Source organism: Geotrypetes seraphini, chromosome 11, assembly GCF_902459505.1.
Source record: "Geotrypetes seraphini chromosome 11, aGeoSer1.1, whole genome shotgun sequence".
NCBI classification, from domain to species: domain Eukaryota; kingdom Metazoa; phylum Chordata; class Amphibia; order Gymnophiona; family Dermophiidae; genus Geotrypetes; species Geotrypetes seraphini.
In genome coordinates, this window is record NC_047094.1 from 72027148 (window position 1) to 72040096 (window position 12949).

Genomic DNA, 12949 nt, shown 5'->3' on the forward strand with positions numbered 1-12949 from the left:
CTGCCATCAGCCCCTCTCCTTCCCCCCACCCTGGGAATGCCCACTCCCTCCTGGTACCGGACAGCGGATGCCCCCTCCCCTTCCCGTACTTTTAAGTTGGAAGCAGGAGGGGTACTCAGTCCCTCCTGCTCCTCTGGCCTCCTCCGATGCAATGCGGACCTTAGGCCCCACCCCGGTGCATCATGTGATACACGGGGAGGGGTCTAAGGCCCTGATTGGCTCAGGCGCCTCGGGTCCCTGAGGCGCCTGAGCCAATCGGGGACTTTCTCCCTAAGGAAAATACATGGTGGGCTGTTTAGTGAATCGGGTGGGTAGCTGTGATTGTCGCTAAATCTGTTTTCACAGGTTTAGCGATGATCGCTGACTTTAGTGAATCAGGGCCTTAGTCAGAACCATGCAGAAGCAGAGTTGCCAGCTGGCTCCAGATTCATCAGGCAGGGTTGATCCAGTCCTAGATTTACCCCACTGCATGGAGAGACTTGTAGCCTCGCTTTTGTTAGGAAGTAAAGAACTACAAGTCTCTGCATAGTAAACCAAGGACTGGATCAACCCTGGAGTCAACTAATAAATTGATGCAGAAGGACTCTTTCCAGAATCTCACAATCATAAGCCTAAATCTAGCCCTTACGCGTCACCTTTATGAAATGACTGGGCTTCCCTCCCTCCAAAGTGTTATGAATAATTCTTCCATAGCATCCACAGTCCTGGCCAGTCCAGGGAGCAGAAAACCTAACTTGGGAATTTAATTCCAATCCTCTATGAGCTTTAGATGAAATTTCAGACTCCAGGAAGTTTCTGCCTAATCCCTGAACCCCTGAGGCAAGTCAGAATAATCCTTCCCTTGAGCCAGCCATGCTGCATCTCAGCCACTGGGTCAGGTTTTGGGGTTATTTTACAAGCCACTTGGGGGGTCACTTTTGGGATTATTTTACAAACATCAAGCACTCTTACACATATAGATTTGGCTCCATATTCGAAGAGAGATTTTAGAAAGCAGCTATTTATAAATGGAGATTCACATCATATACGATTTTAAGGTGTGATTGGATGTGGATAGAACGTGCGCTTGGGTGGCCAAAACATCTACATGCATATTTCCCATTTTACAAGAGGAAAACATTGCCACATCAGTCTTTATACCTGCTCAAAGGTACACACAAGCTCCAACCCGAGGGGGCAGTTTCAAAGGCTGATGGAACCCCCCTTCACCCATCAAAATCAGTACCTACATCCCCAAATCCACCCCCATGCACTCCCAACCCTCCCTCATGTTCTACTGCAGATCTCCTTGGTGTCTAATGGGAAGCAGAAGCAATCCCCAGTCACTCCTGTGCCTTCTGCTGCCAAGTTCAATATAGCATTCACTTCCTAGCCCTTATTTGGCAGCTTGACCCCTACTATTAGAAGGGGGGATGAATAACGTTGCTTTTGGGGGGATTATGAATTGATGATATAGGGAACAATTTCAGAGAAGTTGAAAATGCTCCTTTTCTCCATGTGCAGCTTTTTAAAATTGTTGCACTTGCTGGACCTGATGGCAGATACATGTGCATTTTTCCACATCATCCTCTATAATAAAACCCTAAGCGCGCATGCGCACTTACAACGCCGTGTTCCCTGACAGCGTGATGTGTGCCTTCGTGCTGAATTCGATTTCAGGTGCGTGGGGCGGCTTGAGGTGCGTGCAACGATTGAGTGTCGGTGGTGATTTGACTCCTGCTCTGCCACTGCCAGGACGCCTCTTCTCACCCCCAGACCAGCAAACGCAGCAGCCGCAGGGCATTTGCTAGGCCGGCCCACTTCGATAATGTGAGGTGGGCCGGCCTAGCAAAAGCCCCGAGGCTACTCGGGCTAGCGGACGATGGACAGGGGGAGCAGGGAAAGGAGAAGGCCTACTGCTGGACAGGGGGATCAGGTAAGAGGTGCTGCTAGACAGGGGGGGAGGTAAAAGGAAGGGAGAAGGCCTACTGCTGGACAGGGGGAGCAGGCAAGAGGTACTGCTGGACAGGGGGGAGGTAAAATGAAGGGAGAAGGGGTGCTGCTGGACAGGGGAGCAGGGAAAGGGTGCTGCTGGACAGGGGGGAGGTAAAAGGAAGGGAGAAGGCCTACTGCTGGACAAGGGGTGCAGGGAAGAGGTTTTCTGGCCAGGGTGGAGGTAAAAGGAAGGGAGAAGGCCTATTGCTGGAAAGGAGGAGCAGGCAAGAGGTGCTGCTGGACAGGGGGGAGGTAAAACGAAGGAAGAAGGGCTGCTGCTGGACACGGGGGAGGTAAAACGAAGGGAGAAGGGCTATTGCTAGACAGGGGGAGCAGGCAAGGGGTGGTGGTGGACAGCTGAGGAAAGAGAGAGACAAAAAGAAAGACAGACAGACAGACAGTGGCCAAGTAGAGAGAGACAGAAAGAGAGACAGAGACAGAAAGCGGCCAAGGAGAGAAAGACAGACACTCACACACACACACCTATTCTAGCACCCGTTAATGTAACGGGCTTAAAGACTAGTTATAAATATTTTATAGAAGGTTCTGCATTTAGCAGAGCCTTTTGTAAAATACTGGGGGAATTGTGAACATCCCAACTTGGAGGTCTCAATTCCAATCTGAATGTTCTATTTAAATGAGTTTTCACATCTATCAAACCATGCTATCTATCCTCCATAAAGCTGGAAAATTGGCATAAACTCCCTACCATGGGAACAAGATGCTTAAAATCCTGAGGTAGAGAGACATTGTAGAAGGAGAGAGATCACTTCCATCCTGGAGTCAGCTCCAGGACCCCTAGAACAAAAAAATATCCTTGGGGATCAATCATGACCTTATCTCACCATCCTCTTAGATCAGGGGGTTAAGAATATAAGAATAGCCATGCTGGGTCAGACCAATGGTCCATGTCACCCAATATCCTGGTTTCACTGTAGCCAATCCAGGTCACAAGTACCTGGCAGAAACCCAAATAGCAGCAACCAACCAACCAGGTTTTCAGGACACCCACATAATATGGCATAGATTTGAATAGATTGGAGGTGGCATAGGCAAATTTCTCTTGTGCATATTAATTTTGGGTATCTTGACAACCTGACTGGCTAGATGTTCCAAAATCCTGGAGATAATAAAAAATATGATCTGATTCACAGTACGAATTGTAAGTCTGAAGGGGTGATCTATGTAATTAAATGTCCATGTAATCTTATATATATATATATATATATATATCAGACAGACTGCATGTAAATTAAATGTTAGGCTTACGGAGCATAAAAGTAATATAAAGAGTAATGGCTCCATTAGCCAGACACTGTACTGAAAACCAACACGATTTCTTTTCTCTAAAAGCACTAGTTTTAGAAAAAGTACAGAAGGGGAGGAGAGGTGGGGATTACAATAGGTTTCTGGCACAAAGAGAACAAAAATGGATCTAAGGGCCTGAATAATTGTATGGAATGGCAACATTTTTACTAGCGTTTGCTAATTAAGGCAAGAAAATTTTAAATTTGAAAAAGTTCCAGTTTTGTCCCTGAAGGCTACAAATCTTTTTTCTGATTGACTTGATGTCACTAAGCTATAAAAAAGAAGCTGCCGCAATTTTCGAACGTATACAGAAAGGACTGTTAGTCTGTATTGGAGAAAGGTATGAGTATTAGAATAGTAGCAGTTTAAATATTTATTTAAAAGAAGATAAGAGATGATTACAGTCTATGGGCTCCTTTTACTAAGGTGCGCTAGTGGTTTTAGTGCGCGCTACAATGCTGCGCGCACGCTAGACGCTAACGCCCCCATAGAGCTTGCGTAAGTATTTTTTGTTTAGCGTGGAGTTTGCACATGCGCTAATCTTCAGCGCGCGCTAAAAACGCTAGCGCACCTTAGTAAAAGGAGCCCTATATATCTCTTACTTGTATTGAGATATCCGTTCCAAGTGAAAAACCCTGAAGCAGCAGTTCTAATGAACAGGTTAACCACGAAACGCTGACCGCGTTGGTGTTCAGTGAGGCGGCTATCCACAGCGTGAAAGATGTCTTGTGATTAGAAGCGGCTGAAATTGTCGCGTCTTAAAAAGTTGATTAGCACAAGATAAGTACTGAATGTTTGGAATAATATGAGCGCATGATAACTAGAAGCGCATTCTTTATAACAAGAGTTTTCCACAACAAGTGTTTTCCGGACCTACTATCATAAGACCCGAAAATGCTAGTGCCTGAGATAGAGAAGCGCAGTATACTAGTTAGGAAACAGTGTGGCCTCTAAAGAAACAAAGGAGAAAAGTTGAAAGATTTAAGTTAAGTTTTATAAGTTAGTAAGAAGGTGTGAAGAAAATATTATTAATAAATGAAAAAGGAAAAAGAATAAAAAAACTAAAATATAATAGAAATAGAAATAAGAAGGAAGGCAGGTGGTTGGAAGCTGGTTATTACAAATAAGAGAATCCAAACAGCTGGATACTAACACCTGATGGTGGATTCGCTCTGAGTCTGAGGTTATTCCACCACTAAATAGAAGAAACTGAAATAGTAAAGTTAGCATATCTAATGGGTATATGATAGTATTCTCTCAGTGGAATGATAGTGGCTAGATGTGTCCCCAGGACTGGATTGTGAACCCCTTAGATTCTCCCCCACATGGATTTGATTATGTCTCCCCCATCCACAGGGATCCATGCACCAACCTCCTTGCTCCATTCATAGTCGGGAGTCTGTGATGACGTGGCACTGCAGCGGATCTCAACATCGGACCCTTCCTTAACAACCAGATTATTGCCCATTGTTCCACACCAGGTGCTCATCTGGCTCAATAAGATGTCCCGCAGGTCTGAGAGACAAGAGCACAAGAGTCAATGCCAGCGCTTCCCAGAGAGATAGCCCCACTTCTCTACCCTAGAACTTACAGTAGATGGGGATAGTAAAGCTCTCAGAGGCGGATGCATTGCTGCTGCTAATGCTGCTGCTGTTGTTGTTGACTGAAATGCAGCGATAAGGTCCCGCATGCCAGGAATGCAAGTCCTTCACATTCAACATCAGTCGTCCATCATCCCGCGTGATATTCACATCGTAGTACCAGCAGCGGAATGCATTAGGCTGGTCCAGCTCCACCCAGGACTGCATCCACTGAGGAAAACAGACAAGGAAGGAAGGAAGGGAGAATGAAGAGAGAAAAAGATGGTGAAAGGATTCATCAAAAGATGTTATTTTTCTAGTAGAACTTCAACCATTTTGCTTGGCATCAACATCAACATCTGAACTCTCATTGGCATTACATGGGCTGCCCTCCAATCCTCAGTGTGTCCATTTCCTTTTTTCCCCATTTTATTTTTAAATTAAAAAACAAGCTATTCAAAATACATACTATATTTCTTCGGTATAGAGCTATAGGCACAAGCAAAACAGCAATAAACCAAATCCCCTCATCCCCTCCCACTCCAGCTGACCCTCTTCCCAACCTCCGATGCCTATCCAACATATCAGGTAACACTGAGCTAATAGAAAAAAACAACCAAAAAAAAAAACCATACTATGCCCAGGAGAGAAACAAAAGCCAGCAGAAACCTAGCTCCATTTTCACTCCTTCCATTACTATAAATGTCCCATGTTTTGGTAAAATTCAGTAACCTATTTGTGACCATCTCTGGGAAAAGGTGATTAAAACCAGAAACCAAAAAATAAGATTTTAATAAATTCTGTTAGAACTAACAATTTGTAATACAATGGTCCTAACCTAGGGTTATCAGATGTCCAGATTTCCTCAGACATGTCCACTTATTGAGGACTGTGTCGGGAGTCCGGGTGGCTTATCAATTTTACAACTTTTGTCCAGCTCACGCACCTATCTGGAATCCTCCTCCTCTCCCCGCACCTATCAAGAGTTCTCCCTCCCTCCCCCCTTGCGGGATCCGTTGCTTGCTCACCTGGCGCTGCTGTAACTCTCCAGGCCATCGGCAGCATGAGTGAAGTAAACATGCTGCCTTTGGCGACCCAAAGCTTTCTCTCTGCTACTGCTTCCTGTTCCCATATAAGCGGGAAACATTAGCAGAGAGAAAGCTTCTGGGTTGCCGAAGGTAGTGTATTTACTTCACTCATGCTGCTGCTGATGGCCAAAGAGTTACAGCAGCACCAGGTGAGCAAGCACAAGATCCCGCGTGTTTGGGGGGATAACATAGGGAGGGTAAGAGACATGCTGGACCATGGGGATGGGAAGGAAAGTGAAGGAAAGATGCCAGACCTCCAGAGGAAGAAAGGGAAGAGAAGGGGCAGACAGAGTTGGCAGACCAGGGAGATGCGAAGGAGAAAGATATCAGACCACTGGATGGGGAAGGGGGGGGGAAGAGAAGAAAGATGCCATACCAGGGAAAGGAAAGAGGAGGGATAGATTCCAGCCAAAGGTAGGTGGAGGGGAAGGGAAAGATACAGAGATACCAGACCACAAAGTGGGTGGATGGAAAGAAAGGAGGGGAGAAAGATGCCAGACTGTGTGAAGAGGAGGATAAAAATCCCAGACCATAGGAGGGGGAAAGGGAGAAGAGAAATCAGACCATAGGAGAGGGAGGAGATGGTACACAAGGATTGAGGGGAAAGGGATAGAGAGGTGCACAGGAATGGGATGGGAGGGGTAGGGAAGGGAAGGGAAGAGAGAGATGGAAGAAATGTTGTTTATAGATAAAAGGGAATAGGAGAGAAGAAAGAGGGAGGAGATAGCACACATGGATGGTGACAGTGTAAAGAAAAAAGGCAAGAGAAATGTCCTTCCACCAAACAAAATTTATTCTTTAAAATGCATACTTTTTTCTTTGCACTGTTATTATAGTAAGGCAAGATTTTCTGTTTGCTTACCCATGGATGATGCAGAAGGGCAAAGAAAGGGAGGAGATAATGTGCATGGTTAGATGGAAAGGGAAGACATAGAAAAATAGATAGATTTGAGGAGGAAAGCAGAAAAATGGAAGAAATTTTAATGTTAAAAGTTAATGCCAAAGAAGGATGTAGATAAATACAGATACAGTATCCAGGGAGTAATCAAATTTTATATAATGCGCTCAGAGATATGAAACTCCAAAAAAGGGGGTATGTATCACCACCCTTGCAGTAAGAGTTCACCGTCCAGTCATTGCGATCTTATATATATATATATATAATCACTCTTTGAGACTTGATGTTAGTATGTAACTGTAATTTAGTTTAATTAAGTTCTTTCATTTCTTCATTTTCATAAATGATTCATAATTATCTTAAATGCAAATAGCTAAAAAAAAAATCACTGGATTAATTAACTCTTTACTTAGCTTTGAAAATGATCTGGCGGGTCCCAATGAGATCTGCTTCAGGAGACCCAATAGAAACTTTTAAAAATTCTCATCTCAGAATAGAGTTTAAAGAGTTTGTAAATCTCTGTGATTTGCAGTCGTAAAAATGCATCACTCCCTGAATCACTCAACCACTCTCCCCACATCACCGCAGGTTCGGCATCTGTGATTTCTCTTTTCTTCCCTCAACCCCTGCTATGGCAATTTTAACTTTAACTTGCTGGCGCTGCCCGACAGCAATTCAAAGAGGCCTGCTCTGGGGCCTTCCATCAGCCACATTCTGCCCTGAGTAAACAGGAAGTTGCATCAGCAGATTGGGACACAGTCAATGGAAGGCCCTGGCGCAGGCCTCTTTGAACTGCAGTCAGGAAGCGCTTGCAAGGTAAAGTTCAAAGCACCATGTCAGAGGTCGAGGGAGGAACAGGGAGAGCACCAATGCTGGACCTGCAGAGAAGGGGGCTGGAGGGAATGGAGAGAGGAGCTGGGCTTGCAGAGGAGGAGGCTGGAGAGAATGGAGAGAGATGCTGGACTTGCAGAGGAGGGGAGCTGGAAGGAATGAAGAGAGATGCTTCCAAGCCCATGGGAAGATTTTCCAAGGGCTGCTAAGTAGGGATGGTGCACATCTATCAAAGAAGGAAAGAAGTGTCTTCAGCAGCAGACTAGCTAACTTACTGAAGAGGGCTTTAAACTAAAATCATTAGGGCAGAGTAACCAAAGGCTCCAGGTAAGTATAAGCCCTCAGGAAGTGAATCAATAAATACTTCTGCACAATTTAGAAAAAAGGGCAATGTCTGAAAAGAAGTACCATATATTAATGCTCGAAGTATGGGAAAGTTCTGGATCTAGAGACTATGATGGTAGAGGCTGAGTTGGATTTAGTGGCAATCACAGAAACATGGTTCACAGAGAACTATGGCCCCATTTCAATAAAGTCAGCGATTGTCACCAAAATACGATCGCTGCTACCCACACAATTCACTAAACAGCCCACCACATGTTGTTCAATCAGACCCAACCCATGCAAATTAGTAAAAACCCATGCAAAACAGCCAAGCAATTGATTCACTAACATTTGTTTGGCTATTTTGAATTGGGTTTTACTATCCTGACAGGCGGACCTTAGGAAGTTGGAAGACTGGGCGTCCAAATGGCAGATGAAATTTAATGTGGACAAATGCAAAGTGATGCACATTGGGAAGAATAACTTGAATCACAGTTACTGGATGCTAGGGTCCACCTTGGGGATTAGCGCCCAAGAAAAGGATCTGGGTGTCATGAAATCTTCTGCCCAATGTGTGGCGGCGGCCAAAAAGGCAAAGAGGATTCTAGGAATTATTAAAAAAGGTATGGTTAACATGACTAAGAATGTTATAATGCCCTTGTATTGCTCCATGGTGCGACCTCATCTGGAGTATTGCGTTCAATTCTGGTCTCCTTATCTCAAGAAAGATATAGTGGTGCTAGAAAAGGTTCAAAGATGATTATAAATAATCCAAAATACTGCGTTTAAACTTTTATCTAAGGCCAAAATATTTGACCATGCGACTCTGCTTTTAATTAATGCACCTTGGCTGCCAATTTCCCATAGAATAACTTATAAAATTTTACTTCTAACATTCAAATCCAGAATTTTTCATACCCCCAAATTTATCGATAGACTACTCATCCCTTATAACTCAGCCAGAAAACTCCAATCAAATAATCAACACCTTAGTTATACCTTCAGTGCGTCAAATTATACACGATACCACCCATACATCGATTTTCTCCATAACTGCCCCCCAATTATGAACTCTGTGCCAACACATCTTCAGGAGAAACCTTCGCTGGATCGATTCAAATCGAATTTAAAAACCTTCTTATTTAATAATGCATTCAAATTATAATTCCCTAATTCCCCCTTGCTACACATATGAAATCTCTCCCTCCCTACTGTATTTACCATTTACGCCTCTCTGTCTTATCTATTATTATATTTCGGCCCCCTAACCTATAGTATGATAATGTGTATGCCTGTTAATGAGATCAGTATGTATTTTATCCATATTTTTATCTATTTTACCTTTGTACGTCACTTAGAAGCTTGATAAGCGGTATAACAAATTTTAAATAAACTTGAAACGGAGTGGATAGACACAGTAGTCTTTTATCAGTCTTCCTTTCAATAATGACAAATTTGACCACAACTGGCCTCTTTTTCAAAGCCCATAGACATTTAAAGGGCTTCGGGCAGTTGCTTTGAGGCAACCGCTAGCGCGGCTTTATAAAAGAGGCCGAATACGTCCAAGTTTATCCAAGATTACTACTGCTTAGAGACCCCACCACAATTACTCCCTGCACTACATCATGGTTCAAGGATTAATGGAGGTATAGTTGAATCATCCAAATTAGGCCCAGATTTAAGCAACACAGGTAATTGCCTAGGGCACCAAATATGAACCTGCTCCTGCTTACTTTAGATCATATGCATGCTGCTTCAAAGGAGACTCACTGTGGCACTTCCGCCTTTCTCTATTCCTAGTCTAGCTCTCCAATTATCCTCTGACCCCCCCTTTCCCCTGGGATATCCTATATGCTCTTACCTATGGATGCCAAGGACATAATCTTTTTTTTCCTTGTCCAGCAGCTTCCCAGACTCCTTTCCCTCCTCCCCTCCCAGCAGCATCTCTCATTCTTCCTCCCTCCAGGTCCAGTAGCAGCTGTCCCTTTTTTTTCCTTGCCCAGCAGCGGCTTTCTCCCCTCCCAGCAGCTCTCTGTACTTGCCAGTGCAGCGATTCACTAAGGCAGCCTTGGGTCCTTTGATGGATCACGCCGCCTCTGAGGAAAGAGGAAGTTGCATCATCAGAGGCGGCTGCAACTCAGCAAAAACACCAAGGCTGCCTTCGTGAATCGCTGCGCTGGCAAATACCGACAGCTGCTGGGAGGGGAGAAAGCCACTGTCAGAGGCTCGCTGGCCCTGCGCGGACCGGTAGGAATTTTCTGCAGACCGGCACCAGTCCACGGACCGGCGGTTGAAGAAAACTGTTTTAGATCATACTTTGAGTTCAACAGTTAACTGCTATTTCTTAAAAATGCTTCTGATAGTAGAAACTGACAGCTAGAAGCACTTAGGAGATGTTGTTTTAGCTTTCACCTACTTTGCAAAAATGAATTATTTTAATTTTCAAATGCTCAGACAGCTGTTTAGAGGAGCCCATGGCTGTTAAAAAGTAGATAGAACAACAAACACATGCTGAGAGGTTAAAAGGGTCACAATATTTGTTCAACCATGAAACTGTCTTTGCCTGACTAATTGAAGGCTTAATGAGTCATTAAACCTCTTGGGTCTACACTTTTAAAAAGTAATAATGAACCAACTGGAAAGTATCCCACAATTTGCACCTGCCTTATTGTTTTCTTATTCTGAGAAGTCAGCAAATAGAAATTATTTTATTTAAAGTATCACACAGATAGTGTATTGTATAGTTTGTCCATGTGGGAAATATTATATTGGATACACACAACATAAGATAAAGACATGTATTGCTGAACATTTAAGTAATATTAGGACACAAATTGGATGCCCCATTCAGTCAACACTGGGTACAATGTGGTCATGTGATATCAGAATTATGGTTTGTGATCTTAATCCAAGTTTATTTACCCAGAGGGGGTGATTTTTCATGTATACTCACATATAAAGAACAGCGATTCATTTATATGTGGTGAACAGTATACCCCAATGGCTTAAATAGGGAGACAGAATGACCTACAGTGTAAACTGATGTTTGTGTCATTTATACTTACTCACAAATGTGAATATGCACAATTGTAGAACAGCGTGCGTTAAGATATATAAAATGGGTACAGCAAGTATTGAGGTATCCAGTTAATACGCATGTGCAGGAGGAGTATCAGGTATCACATGAAATGTGAACAGAGTATGGCGATGCGAGACATGGCGTCTTTCGATCGTTAATGGAAAACTGTTGGTTACAACTTATTCTCATCTGGTATGCTGCTTTCTATGTATTTGATTGGTATGACTATAATTTAGGCCCCCTTTTACAAAAGCGATTATCGTGGCAGGCCAAGGTGATCGCTTCGACGCCCATAGGGATTCAATGGGCTTCAGAGCGTTTGCTGCATAGCAGCAATTACCGCGCCTTTGTAAAAAGGGGGAGGGGGTTAATGTAGTATAGCTTTTCGGAGAGTTTGTTTTTTGATAGAATCTTTGTGTGTGTCAAATAAATTATAAAATGTTAAATAAGCTTAGAATGGTATTATGTTCCTTTCTCCTGAAGAACAGTGAAATTCACACCGAGTTGAAGAGGGGCAATGGAGTGAAAAATGAGGATTGGATGTTTTTATTTTTATGACCTCGACTAGAGGGTTGTGGACTTATTACTGATTTATCTATCCACTAGTGTTTAAGCCCGTTACATTAACGGGTGCTAGAAAGCACAGTTACTTACCGTAACAGGTGTTATCCAGGGACAGCAGGCAGATATTCTTAACACATGGGTGACGTCACCGACGGAGCCCTCGGTACGGACCTTTTTAACTAGAAGTTTCTAGTTGGCCGCACCGCGCGTGCGCGAGTGCCTTCCCGCCCGACGTAGGAGTGCGTGGTCCCCAGTTAGGATAAGCCAGCTAAGAAGCCAACCCGGGGAGGTGGGTGGGACGTAAGAATATCTGCCTGCTGTCCCTGGATAACACCTGTTACGGTAAGTAACTGTGCTTTATCCCAGGACAAGCAGGCAGCATATTCTTAACACATGGGTGACCTCCAAGCTAACAAAGAGGGAGGGGGGACGGTTGGCCATCATGAAAATAAATTCTGTAACACCGATTGGCCGAAGTGACCATCCCGTCTGGAAAAGGCATCCAGACAGTAGTGAGTAGTGAACGTGTGAACTGAGGACCAAGTGGCAGCCTTGCAGATTTCCTCAATGGGCGTGGAGCGGAGGAAAGCTACAGAAGCAGCCATAGCTCGGACTCTGTGGGCCGTGACAGCACCTTCCAGTGAGAGACCGGCCCGAGCATAGCAGAATGCAATACAGGCAGCAAGCCAATTTGAAAGTGTCCGTTTGGAGACAGGACGACCCAAACGGTTGGGATCGAAAGACAAAAATAGCTGAGGGGATGTACGGTGAGCTCTGGTACGATCAAGGTAGTAAGCAAGGGCACGCTTACAGTCCAGCGTGTGCAGCGCCTGTTCCCCAGGGTGCGAGTGAGGCTTAGGGAAGAAGACGGGCAGCACAATGGACTGGTTGAGGTGAAAAGCCGAGACCACCTTGGGAAGGAATTTAGGGTGGGTACGCAGAACAACCTTGTCATGGTGAAAAACAGTGAACGGTGGGTCAGCAACCAGTGCATGCAGTTCGCTAACTCTCCTGGCAGAGGTGATGGCAATTAGGAAAAGTACCTTCCAGGTAAGAAGCCTGAGCGAAGTTGTGGCAAGAGGCTCAAACGGAGGTTTCATGAGTGCTGAGAGAACTACATTCAGGTCCCAGACGACAGGAGGAGGCTTGAGAGGCGGCTTGATATTGAAGAGCCCTCTCATAAATCTGGAAACCAGAGGATGAGCCGTGAGGGGTTTTCCGAGGATAGGCTCATGAAACGCAGTGATGGCACTGAGGTGGACTCTGATGGAGGTAGTTTTGAGGCCAGCGTTGGACAGCGAGA

General features: G+C 44.5%; 1 protein-coding gene across 1 annotated transcript in view; it reads right to left on the reverse strand.

The window, feature by feature from the left end:
- LOC117345509 (hemicentin-2-like) overlaps nucleotides 1-12949 on the reverse strand; it is an 83492-nt gene that overhangs the window by 25982 nt on the left and 44561 nt on the right. The window contains exons 3-4 of the mRNA XM_033914264.1: nucleotides 4874-5093; nucleotides 4655-4797 (exon numbers count right to left, since the gene is read on the reverse strand). Coding sequence (XP_033770155.1) covers nucleotides 4655-4797; nucleotides 4874-5093 — 363 coding nt within the window. The remainder of the gene's footprint in view (nucleotides 1-4654; nucleotides 4798-4873; nucleotides 5094-12949) is intronic.